The 13,335-nt window shown below is 40.1% G+C and overlaps 1 protein-coding gene across 1 annotated transcript in view; it reads left to right on the forward strand.

Moving 5' to 3' along the window:
* The window catches only part of adgra1b (adhesion G protein-coupled receptor A1b), a 530,861-nt gene that overhangs the window by 286,595 nt on the left and 230,931 nt on the right, over positions 1-13,335 (forward strand). The window contains exon 8 of the mRNA XM_072557678.1: positions 11,642-11,806. Coding sequence (XP_072413779.1) covers positions 11,642-11,806 — 165 coding nt within the window. The remainder of the gene's footprint in view (positions 1-11,641; positions 11,807-13,335) is intronic.

The raw sequence follows: 13,335 nt of genomic DNA on the forward strand, positions 1-13,335 counted from the left end.
TCTCTCAGCAGCAGGGAGGCTCTCCAGATAATTGCCTAGAAGACAGTGGGAGTTGGTGATTGTGCCAGTCAGAGTTACCAACCTGATGGCATGCACCTGGATGCAATGCCACAAGACTCAGATCATCTTGGCATGTTTGTCAGTGCACCAGGCTGCACACTCCAATCCCTCATTTTGCATTTACTGCTGAACATTCTGTTCTTGCAAGCACTTCACTTGAGTACCTTGCAACACGCACTCACTGATGCACATAATGATTTTTTGCAGGAGAAAGTGGTCATTCATAGATGCCACAGCAGTAAACTAGCATGGGACAGATATGGCTGCATGTGTTGGCTCCAGTGGAGGAGATAGGCTGCTGGCCATAATTAATGTGGCCATCACTTTGGGCGTGGCCATCAAGGATGACATTCCTGCCGAATGCCTCTTCTCAAAACCTACATTACCCATATCTCACTCTCTGCTCTCATGTTCAAGCTGCAGGATCTGCAATCATGCATCTCAGGTTTGCTCTTTACCTACTCCCACCAATAATTCCCTCACTCCAACCCAACCTTTGTGCCCTTACAGAAGTGCAGAAACTACTGAAATGCTGAAGATGACAAAAAAGAGCATACTAACTGAGGCAAAAGCCCCATTACCTAGATTTATTATTGAAGATCAGAATTTGGCACAGCCTATACTTTTAGCTAGTATAGAGACATAATCTGCACGAGCTTAGTTACTAGACATTCGTGGCCTGCAGCCCGGGCACAGGGTAAAGGGAGTGCTAGTGTCAGCTCACCAGTTAGTACAGTTTTAGCTAAGGATAGTGATGGGTTAAGATATGGAGAAAGACTGGTGGGCATACCCACAGAACTGCATGACACTTTGGTAGACTTGCCAGAAAGCCTCGAATCACTGTTAACAATAATGAAGGAATCTAGCAACAGGTTTTCACAGGGCATTACACAGGGCTCTGGCACCTAACTGGAGGGTGCTGTTGTCTCAGGAGTCTTGTGGTGTGCTTGATGTTCCTCACAGCAGCATAGCTGTCAGTACATGGGTGCTGATCCCATGGTGGAATAATAGAGGTGAGGCTACAAAGTGATGTAAAGCAGGGAGCCTTATTGTCTGTCTCAATAGGGTGGCTGAAAGATTGCTGGCAGAGGAAATTGGAAAAGAATGAACAAATGGTAGTTACTGCCATGATAATGGGCATTCACAAAGCATGTTGTGCTAAGCATGATTACATACTGTCTGCATATTAAGCAAATTGGTATCCCTTCTGGTTTTGATATATCTCACCATTGTGATGCAGCGTTTGTGAATCCACAGTTGATGGCACACTGCAACATGGGGAAGCCCAATATCTCGCAAAAGCCATGTATGCACTTGTTGTTTTTCCCTGTTTAGCAGGAAGTCAATGCAATCCCCTCTCCTGGCGTGGATGCAATGATGGATGAAAAAACTGCAAGCTTTCTGTTGTGTTACTTGTTTCAACATGGAAGAATCTGTTGCTGAGAATACTTAAGATGATGGTCATTTTAAAGCTGACAAACAATGTGTTCCGAACCCTGCACTGAGGCTGGAGGTCTAGTCCAAAGGGGAGGCACAGTTCCCTGACTGTCACCTCTGCTGAAGTGTCGCATGAATTAGACTACTCCTGTCTTAGGTCCAAGAGAGCTGCTCCCCGGAGACTGTATGTGGGTAAGGCCACCTGCTGAGAGCTCTCCTCTTCCCTTTTAGAATACCTTGCCATCTTTATGAATTCACATCATTTCCCTTTGGTTCTGAAGCCTAGGTAGAAAATAACAACTGCAGCCCCCATGACTGGGAAAGAGAAGCCTTTCAATAGTGTCCAACCCTGTTTCAGCATCTCTTACTATACACGATGAGCTCATCCAACTCTTCAAAATACCTTCAACAACCCAGTACTCTGCAAACTACAAGATCAAGTAGTCAGTATTTGACTAGCACTACATCCACAACTATTCACTCCCTCCACCACCGACGCTCAGTATCAGCTGTGTGTACTATTTACAAGATACTGTGCAGCAATTCACCAAAAATCCTCAGACAGTGCCTTCGAAACCCACAACCACTTCCATCTAGAAGGACAAGGCTAGTAGATACATTGGAACACCACTACCTGCAAGTTCGCTGCCTGACTTGGAAATACATTACTGTTCCTTAACTGTCACTGGGTCAAAATCCTGGATTCCCTCCCTAATGGCATTGTGGGTCAACCCACGGCAAGTGGACTGCAGCAGTTCAAGAAGGCAGCTCACCACCACCTTCTGAAGGACAGCTAGGGATGGGCAATAAATGTGGGCCCAACCAGCAATATCCACATCTCATGAATGAACAAAAGTAAAGCAACAAATAATTAACCTACAAGTTAGATAGATGTCTTTAAAAAGTACAGCTGAGGGCCCTTCAATTTGCTGCTCATGTTTAAGAGAGCACATTCATTGGAACAGGGAGCTTGAAAATGGCAGGTGATGCATCACGTTATAGACAATAAACAATAAACTATAGGTACAGGAGCAGGCCATTCTTCCCTTCAAGCCTGCACCACCATTCAATATGATCATGGCTAATCATCCTTAATCAGTATCTTGTTCCTGCCTTATCTCCATAACCCTTGATTCCACTATCCTTGAGAGCTCTATCCAACTCTTTCTTAAATGAATCCAGAGACTGGGCCTCCACTGCCCTCCACACAGCCACCACTCTCTGGGTGAAGAAGTTTCTCCTCATCTCTGTCCTAAATGGTCTACCCCATATTTTTAAGCTGTGTCCTCTGTGGACCACACCATGTGTTGTCTGGAGCAGCCACCGTGCATCAAACCTTAAAACAAAATCACTTTTAACTTCAATTGACTCTCTTAGAACTAAGTTGTCAAATTTTGGAACCTTGGTATCTTATTAAGGACAGGTCAATCTGATTGGGTGTTAAGGAGAGTCACAGTTACTTGCCCTTATCACAGATTGCCCAGATTCCATCTATAGAACTTGTAATCAATTGTAAGTTCAGAAAACCATACAAAGCTTGGGAGTTTTTGTTAATTTGAGTCTTTTATTTGCAGTGATCTCCAAATCTGGGCCAGACTTAAAGTATCTTGCAAGACTTTAGCAACATTTGTTGAAGTAAAAAGCTTGAGAATGGAGAAGTGCCTTATTGTGCTTGCACATTATTATTTTCAGTAAACACTCAATAATTTATCACAAGTAGACTGTAAACTGCCAGGAGCAAAGGAATTGTGAATTTGTTGCATATTTAAGTGAAAAGGTTCAGGAAGAAAATATTGAATATCCTTGAGTTTACTTTATCTGTTTTACACAAAATGTCAAAGTCTAAAATGTGTTTATAGATCTGAGTTGGTCTCCAGGGAAAGTTGGACTGGAAAACCATTTCACTGCAATATCATGTTGCAACATTTTATTTGGCTTCTTTTGTATAATGAGACGAGGTTTTGTAACAAGAAATGCGTTTCACTTTCACAAGAAATTTACTAAAACTGTGCCAGCAACACTGCTGTTTCATAGTTACATTTTGATACTCAAATGTCAAAAGACAAACAAATGATAGTCTGTTTTAGAACAATAACTGGAACCATATGATAGGTTTGCAGTATCTTTCCTTTACTTGTTTAAGGTAAATAATAAATCTCGATAGAATTCAGGAAATTCAAGCTCTTTTTATTGGCAGACACGAAATAAAAGAATGTGCCTGACCAAGTTATGTAAACTTTGGGAGACACAGCAAGCCTGCCCTGGTTGACATAATGTCAGGTTGAAAACAACTGAACCATTTGACGTAGACAGGAAATGAAGCACTGAAAATAGGTTCCGACAGGTGCTGCGACATACAGCATGATGGCATTCAAAGGTTAGAAAAGAGCATTATGCGGAACTTGTCAATTGTTTTGGGAAGGAAAAAATAATGGATATAATCATTCCCCATGAAATAGTCAGCCTGCGTGTTTACTTTGTGACACAATTTGAGTTGCTACACGATTATGTGTAAGCATGCTCCAGGAAATTTATGTTTAGTCTGGTACTTCAGCTTGGTATAGTGTTCAGTGCCTGTTTGGGTAAGGATGACTAGTTCATTTCAGCTTTGGAAGGAGTTATTAAAGGCAATGACTCCTGATTTAACCATTCAGTTGAGTATTTCAGAATTAAAAGCAGAAGGTCATGGAAAAGCTCAGCAAGTCTGACTGCATTGGTGGAAAGAGAGTTAATATTTCAAGCTCATAATAACTTGCTTCAGAACTGAATAAAAAATTGACTAGAGTAAGATTAAGGCCTGTCAAGGACAGTATTAGAAAGTTGTGCGTGGAATCTGGAGAGATAGGAGAGGGGCTAAATGAATTTTTTTTCTCAGTATTCACACAGGAAAAAGACAATGTTGTTGAGGAGAGTACTGAGATACAGGCTATTAAGCTAGATGGGATTGAGGTTCAAAAGGAGGACGTGTTGGCAATTGTGGCAATTGTGGCCCGGATGGGATTTATCCTGGGATTAACTGGGGAGCCAGGGAGGAGATTGCAGAGCCTTGGGCTCTGATCTTTATGTCAGCATTGTCTTCAGGAATAGTGCTGGAAGACTGGAGGATAGCAAATGACCCTTGTTCAAGGAGAGTCAACCCTGGTAATTATAGACAAGAGAACCTTACTTTGGTTGTGGGTAAAGTGTTGGAAAGAATTATAAGAAATAGGATTTATAATCATCTAGAAAGGAATAATTTGATTAGGGATAGTCAACATCGTTTTGTGAAGGGTAGGTTGTGCCTCACAAGCCTTATTGAGTTCTTTGAGAAGGTGACCAAACAGGTGGATGAGGGTAAAGTGGTTGGTGCGGTGTATATGGATTTCAGGAACGCTTTTGATAAGGTTCCCCTCGGTAGGCTATTGCAGAAAATATGGAGGCTTGGAATTGAGGGTGATTTAGTGGTTTGGATCAGAAATTGGCTAGCTGAAAGAAGACAGAGGGTAGTGGTTGATGGGAAATATTCATCTTGGAGTTCAGTTACTAGTGGTGTACCACAAAGATCTATTTTGGGGCCACTGCTGTTTGTCATTTTTATAACTGACCTGGATGAAGACATAGAAGGATGGGTCAGTAAATTTGCGGATGACTCTAAGGTCTGTGGAGTTGTGGATAGTGCAGAAGGATGTTGCAGGTTGCAATGGGACATAGATAAGCTGCAGAGCTGGGTTGAGAGGTAGCAAATGGAGTTTAATGTGGAAAAGTGTGAGGTGATTCACTTTGGAGGAGTAACAGGAATACAGAGTACTGAGCTAATGGTACGATTCTTTGTAGTGCAGATGAGCAGACAGATCTTGGTGTCCATGTGCATAGATGCCTCAACGTTGCCACCCAGGTTGATAGGGTTGTTAAGAAGGCATACAGTGTGTTAGCTTTTATTGATAGAGGAATTGAGTTTCGGAGCCATGAGGTCATGTCGCAGCTGTACAAAACCTTAGTACGGCAGCACTTGGAGTATTGCATGCAGTTCTGGTCACTGCATTACAGGAAGGATTGGAAAGGGTACAGAGTAAATCTACCAGGATGTTGCCTGGCATGGACGGAAGGTCTTAAGAGGAAAGACTGAGGGACTTGACGCTTTTTCATGAGAGAGAAGAAGGCTAAGAGATGACTTAATAAAGACCTGCAAGATAATCAGAGAGTTAGATAGGGCGATCAGTGAGAGCATTTTTCCTTGGATGGCGATGGCTACCACAACAGGACATAGCTTTAAATTGAGGGGTGATAGATCTAGGACAGATGTCAGAGGTAGGTTCTTTACTCAGAGAGTAGCAAGGGCGTGGAATGTCCTGCCAGCCACAGTACTAGACACGCCAACTTTAAGGGCACTTAAATGGTCATTGGATAAATATATGGATGATAATGGAATAGTGTAGGTTAGATGGGCTTCAGATTGGTTTCACATCAAGGGCCAAAGAGCCTGTACTGTGCTGTAATGTTCTATGTTCGATGAAGGGAGCTTGCAACTTGATGGGTTTTATGCTTTTAAAAGGTGGTGATCATGGTAGTAATTGGAAGGGGTGGAGGGGTAAAACAAAAGGGAAGGTCTGTAGGAAAGAAATAAATAGCATATTGGACTCCATAAACGTCCAGAGTAAAAGCACCCAGGCCTGTCAATCAGGTGATGGAACATTCCATGTTTGTGTGACAGAACAATGTGGGGCAGCATGATGGCTCAGTGGTTAGCATTGCTGTCTCACAGCACCAGGGACCCAGGTTCGATTTCAGTCTCGGGTGACTGTCTGTGTGGATTTACATGTTCTCCCTGTGTCTGCGTGAGGCACTTCGAACCTCCACTGCTATTCAAAGGATCGTGTCTGGCCTGATATTGCTTACATCCACTTTCTTGCCCTTTCCCTGTAACTCTTGATTCCCCTATTGACCAAGAAACTATCAATCATTGCCTTAAATATACACAAGTACTTTTTGCCCCCAAAACTCTCTGTGGCAAGGAATTCCAAAGACTCTCAGCCCCCTAAGATAAGAAATTCCATCTCATCTCAGTTTTAAATTGGAACTTCTTCATTCTGAGACTATGCTGTCTGGTCACAGACTCCCCATGAGGAAGCATCCTCTCAGCATTTACCCTCTCAAGCCCTTGAAAATCTTATATGCTTCAGTGAGTAGAGTCTCAATCTGTTTAGTCTTTGTTCATAAGATAATACCTTCATACTAGAGATCATCTTCGGGAAACTTTTCTGAACGCCTCTAATGAAATGATGCCTTCCTTTCAATAAAATGACCAAAACTACTCACAGTGCTCCGGGTATGGTCCCAACAGCACCTTGTACAGTTGCAGTAAGACTCTCTTACACTTATACTCCAAACCTCTTGAAATAAGAGCAAATATTCCATTAGCCATCCTGATTACCTGCTGTTCCTTTGTGCTAACTTTCTATGTATGGTGCATAAGTATCCCAAGGCCTTTTGTGTTGCAACTTTCTGCAGTTTTTCTTCATTGAAATAATATTCTGTTCTTTTACTCTTCCTTCCAAAATAAACAACTTTGCATATTCCCACATTATACTTGATTTGCTAAGTTTTTGATGGCTTATTGAACCTATCAGCATCTCTTGAGCAAATTCTGGGTGAAGGATCATCATGAACTACCATCACTAGAGAAGTAGTGAAAAAAGCATTCCACCTATTTTTGTGTCGCCTGCAAATTTGGTTTCAGTACATTCTCTTTCTTCCTCCAAGTCATTAATATGTGTTGTAAATAGTTGTGTTCCCAGCACTGGTCTCTGGGGAACACCACTGCTTACAGGTCGCCAACCTGAAAAAGAACCCCTTATCCCCACTCACTGTTTCCTGCCCATAAGCCAGTTCTCTATCCATGCCAATATACTACCTCCAACACTGAGAGCTCTTATCATATGACTTAACCTTGAAGGTAACTTGTTGAATGCCTTTTTCAAGTTCCAATACAACAGATCTACTGATTGCAACTTACTCGAAAAACTTCAATATTTCCCTTCAATGAAGCATGCTTTACTCTGCTTGATTAGATTATGATTTTCCACATATACTTCCTTTATAATTAATTCCAATACTTTTCCAACAATAAATGTGGGGCTAATCAGCCTACAATTACCTGCTTTCTGGAGCTAAGTATTTTTGGATCCTAGGATGCAAACCAACAGGATCAGGGGACTTACCTGCCTTTAGCCCCACTAGTTTGTCTGATACTACTTCATTCGTGATGGTCATCTCCTGCTTCTCGGATGCTGCCTGACCTGCTGTGCTTTTCCAGCACCACAGTCTTGACTCTGGTTTAAATTTAAACAAAGCTTGGCAGTTAACTGTCAGTCATCATCAAATTAATACATTTTCTATCTATTAATCAAAGTCTAGTTGTAAACCAATTGGCTCTGTCACTTCACACAGTGTAAAATGTTGTTTTTCCTTTACATTACCATTTCCCGATGAGTACTAGACAAAATGCCTTGATATATGTATCAGTCTGCACATTTCAGTATGGAGAAATGACTTTACACAGTTTACTGATCATTGACAATGATCGAATTTATAATTTGTGTGTGATATTCTGATTGTGCTTCGAATAAAGTTAGTTCTGTGCTGGTCTGTAATGCAGATTCTGCTGTGTGAATCTATGGAGTGTTTTGCCTCTCTGGGTAGTGCATTGGAAATCAAGTCACCTGTTCCCAGAGTAGGCACAAAAGTTAAAGACTTTAAAATATACATGGAATTCTTCAATTTACCTGTCTTGAAGACCCAGGTTGACAGAAAGCATGGATCAGGTTACTGTACTTAACAAGGAGTAGTATTTAGTTGAGCAATGATAAACAGTCAATATATAACTCTACTAGGTAAAATTCCCAGTCTTACATAAAATACCCCGCAAACATACACGGGCAAGAAAAAGGGTGTTATGGGTTGAGGGAAAGCCTGCAATGCAGTTCAGTGGTCCTTGTTAAAGGTTTTGTTTTGATGATTGCTTTGGCTTTTCAGGATATACTGCTCATTGATTGCCCTTTGCTAGGTACTTTCACTTGCTTGCAGAAGGCATAGGGCAGCTGATTCATGCTCATAAAATCTCTTAATGCATGGTTGCCAAGCCACAACTTACAGTAACTTGTGAGGGGGAAATAAACTAGCTTTCTCCAGGTTTGAGGTGGTTTGCACTTCAGAGTAAAGGGACAGCCACTTCTCTTTCAAAAGTCCAATGACTTTTCTCTCAAACATTCCCACTTATAAGTGCTTCAGCTATCTGCGAGGTCTGTGTCATCATTAACTAGACACCATTTCACAAACCAGTCAGTTATTTGTTGCCTGGCAAAACTCCATCCATATAAATCTATTGACTTCAGTTCATCTGCAACCAGACCTCGCCCACTGCTCAAATAAACAGCACTTACAGAGTGTGAAGTAAACCTGCTTTTAAAAAGTACACCAATCCTTGATTTTTAAAACCGTCCTTTTCCCATTTCATTCCATCATCAAAAATACAGATAAATGAAAAGTTGTGGTCTTTACAGAATGTACGATCCTGCTATGTGTATGAGTAAAAGTATTTAGATTCGGACCAGATACATCAAATTGATTTAGTAAAATTTGTTGCAATGATCATTATGCTGCTTCTTTGATCATACTTCTGTCTTGAGCTGCATTTTGTTACGTTATATCCTGCCTTAGACGAAGAAACATAATGTTGCTATTAAACAGGACCTCAAAAATGAAAATGAGTTATGAGGTGGTTCTGTGGCAGTAAATTCCATGTTGAAGAATGCATGCAAAAGATATTATTGCAATGATTTGGCACTTTTTTTTAAGACGGTTCCCTGGGTTGTACAGCTATATTCTGGATTAGTGGTGCTGGATGAACACAGCAGTTCAGGCAGCATCCAAGGAACTTCGAAATCGATGCCTGATGAAGGGTTTTTGCCCGAAACGTCGATTTCAAAGCTCCTTGGATGCTGCCTGAACTGCTGTGCTCTTCCAGCACCATTAATCCAGAATCTGGTTTCCAGCATCTGCAGTCATTGTTTTTACCTTGTACAGCTATATGTCATCCTAAGGAAAGCTGTCTTTTTTTCCTTCTGTTTGTAGCAACACCTTGAGTGTAACATAGCTCAATAACTATTTTTACTCAGAGCCCGCATAAATCTGTCAACTCTGGATCATAACTCTGATGGTTTCTATAAGCACTGAATTCAGCTGTGACGATAAGTGAAGAGAGTTGAGAGAAAGTGAATTATAACAATGGTTTCTTTGTAAAGAACAGCCCTTCACCTTCATTTTATTACAAAAGTAAAATATAAATATCTTTTGCATGGAGTAATTTATGGGGACTGGAACGTGATATCTGCAAGGGAGTTGTGAATGCTCATATTAAATAAGATAGCTGTTGTGTATATGGAAGTGCAATTTTTTGGATTTGGTCCATTTTTATTTACCTGTTTAATGCAAAATTGTGCATTCTACAGAATTCTTTGAAAAATGTAGTAGAATAAATCCATTATAATTGACAACTTAAGAGAAAAAATTACTGAAACTGAAATCTCAAAGTTAGCAATTCAAAAACATATATTCACATTTTGTCACCAGCTTTTCATTGCTTCAGTTAAAATAATAAGTTTTAATTGTTTTTTCCTCTGTTCTTGATAGTATCATTGAGTTCTCATAAGCATATCTCAGTTAGCTGCAAGGCTATTCTTGCAGGCTTCCTGAGCTCATTTTGTCCGAACTGAATTAAATTGCAGCCTCATTGAACTAAATATCAATTTTTAAATTCCCAGCACTCTTTACTAAATGTCTTTGTTGGCATCTATGCCATGAGCTGCCAATGCCTATGTTTTGGAATTTCCATTGTGAACCTCTTGTTTCTGTTTTTTTAGCAATGTTCCTTAAAATTTACACAACTTACCTCAGTTCTGAGGAGGGGTCACTGGACCTGGAATGTTAACTCTGATTTCTCTGCACAAATGCTGCCAGACATGCTGAGCTTTTTCAGCAATTTCTGTTTTTGTTTCTGATTTTCAGCATCTGCAGTTCTTTGGGTTTTCTTTAAGATCTAGCTGTTTGACTAACTTTTGGTGACCTTTTTGACTATCTACCATTATAGGTCAGTGTCTGAGTTTGCTTGGTAAGCGCACTTGGATGTTTTACAAAGATGCTAGCTAAATGCAAGTTGGTGAGTACTTGTGTACTCACTCAAAGTTGTGAAATAGTGAAAAGATTAGATTCACTGACTGATTATGTTGTGCAATGACAAAGTCTTGGGAGAAATTTTGGATTTTCCAATGTTATATTAAGTACAGTAAAAATAAGTAAGAAGGGTCATGTTGATTTAATTATAATCAAATCTAGATGGTATAAAATTAGTTCTGAAAAGTTATGTGCAATACATTGAAATGATAATGCTATCATAAATCTGCTTTGAGCTATTCTGGCTAGAAACAAGTCTCAAACTTGCTTTTGTTTAATAGTTAGATTTAAGCTGGTGCATCTGTATCTTCTTTTCCACCTATCCACTCCACCCTCTCCTCCCTGACCTATCACGTTCATCCCCTCCCCCACTCACCCATTGTACTCTATGCTACTTTCTCCCCACCCTCACTCTCCTCTAGCTTATCTCTCCATGCTTCAGGCTCACTGCCTTTATTCCTGATGAAGGGCTTTTGCCCGAAACATCAATTTCGCTGCTCCTTGGATGCTGCCTGAACTGCTGTGCTCTTCCAGCACCACTAATCCAGCATCTGTATATAGTTCTTGTTTAACTTTGCTACTGCTGGGCTAAAGAATTATATTCTTTTATTGCTTTGAAAATTACAGTGGAATTTCTCCACCAAGTTAAAAAAAAGCAAGACTGTAGTCTACCATTCACTCAAAGCAAGACATGAACAGTGGAATGTTCAATAATTCCATGCAGTTATCTGTATTTACTTTATAATCTAAATCTTGGAAAGCACACAATATGTTTGAAGTTATGATATGGTTGACAGCAAACATGTTCTAGAAACTGAGGACACTAACCAAATTGAATGCTGATACTTACTGTATGTTCTGAAGTGCAATTATTAAAAGCTATCCAAGATCTCCAAGTCAATGGTGCAATAAAATATTTTTTCTTTAATATATGCAGTGAGCTGATCCTGACCAATATTGATGTTGATGCAACTGGAGAGTGGGAGTGCCTTATCACTACCTCCCGAGGAAATAGCAGCAAGAAGGTAGAAATTATGGTGCTAGAAACCGCTGCACCTTACTGTTCTGCAGAGCGAGTCACCAACAATAAAGGGGACTTCAGGTATATATTACATGGAGCAACAAGCAGTTGGATTGTTTTCCAGATTTGCGAATGAAAGTTATTTCACATTTAAAAAGAACTGAAACAAAAATGCCCAGCCAGATAACCACAGATTAAGTTGCAAACTTAAAATATTTTGTTATGAAGTGTTGTGTATTGATGATTGACACCCTTCCCCATTCCTGTCCCTAAGTTACAGAATTCAATATGTTGGTTTAAGAACACTTTATCCACTGTAGCAGGAAGAGCAGGAAAGCAGAATGCTATTTAGATGAAGAGAGGTTGTCGAACTCAGTAATACAGTGGGATTTGGATAGCTGGGCAGATGAATCACAAAGATTTAGTTTGTAGGTGCAGCAGGTGATTCTGAAGGTAAATGGAATGTTGTTTTAATACAAAGAGGATGAAGTATCAGAGTAGGGAAAGTTTACTGCAGCTTGCTGAGACCAGATTGAAGGACTGTTTGCAGTTTTGTTCTTAATTTAGAAAAGGTATAATTGAGTTGAGTAGTCACTTGATAGCAAACTGTCCTCATGCACAGTCTAACTGTTATGTATCCCCTTTGAATTTGTATTCTTGCAATGTGTCCTAACGAGTGTAACATTGTGTCCATTTTTCAGCAACACTTGGTTTAAGAGCCATTCAGAAATGGTAAGCTCAAACCAATCCAAGGATGATGGTTGAGCTTATGAAGAAAGAAACCCAATGGCATTTAGAAGAATAAGAATATTGGATCCTGAGAAGACATGGCAGGGTGAATATTGGGAGGTTGCTACATCTTGACAGGGAGAACCAATATAGAGGATACAGTTTAAGGTTAAGAAGTTCACCCTTTAAGACTGAAATTAGGAGAATTTGTTTTCTTTTAGATTATTGTTAGTTTGTAGAATTCAATTCCGCAGAAAGCAGCAGAGGCTGAATTGTTGAATTTATTGAATTTATTCAAGGCTGAATTAGATGAGTTTTTGAGAGGTATGGTGGTCAAGATTTATGGGATACAGACGGAAAGGTGAAGTGGAGCCCACAGCCAGATCAGTTATGATATAATCGAATGGCAGAGTTGTCTTGAAATGCTAACTGTACTTCTCTTAAGCCCTATGTCCCTGAATGGAATGGGTGTCTTCTTTGTTTACAAAGTGAAACAAGTTGGTAAAGGGTTCCAAAAACAAAACCCTTCTGATGCTGAAAATCTGGAATAAATGCAAAGAAGATTGGTGATAGTCTCCAGGTCAGGCAATATTTGTGGGTAGAGAAACAGATTTACCTTTTCAGGTCAATGGCCTTTCATTAGAACTCATAAAATCAAAAATGGTATTGGGAAATGTCACATCTGTTCTTTGTGGGTATGATCTCATGGCATAAAATTGAACCTAATGTGCCACAAAATTGGGGATGTTGTTAAGGATGGTCACATTGCAGCAATAATTCCTTAAATTGGTCAGCATGGCACCCTGCTAGTGCCTTATGATTCATTAAATGGTACAGTTAGGTGCCTGAAATGGATATTATTCCTTTTGTTACCACTAACA

The sequence above is a fragment of the Chiloscyllium punctatum genome, chromosome 38 (genome assembly GCF_047496795.1).
Source record: "Chiloscyllium punctatum isolate Juve2018m chromosome 38, sChiPun1.3, whole genome shotgun sequence".
Lineage (NCBI taxonomy): Eukaryota > Metazoa > Chordata > Chondrichthyes > Orectolobiformes > Hemiscylliidae > Chiloscyllium > Chiloscyllium punctatum.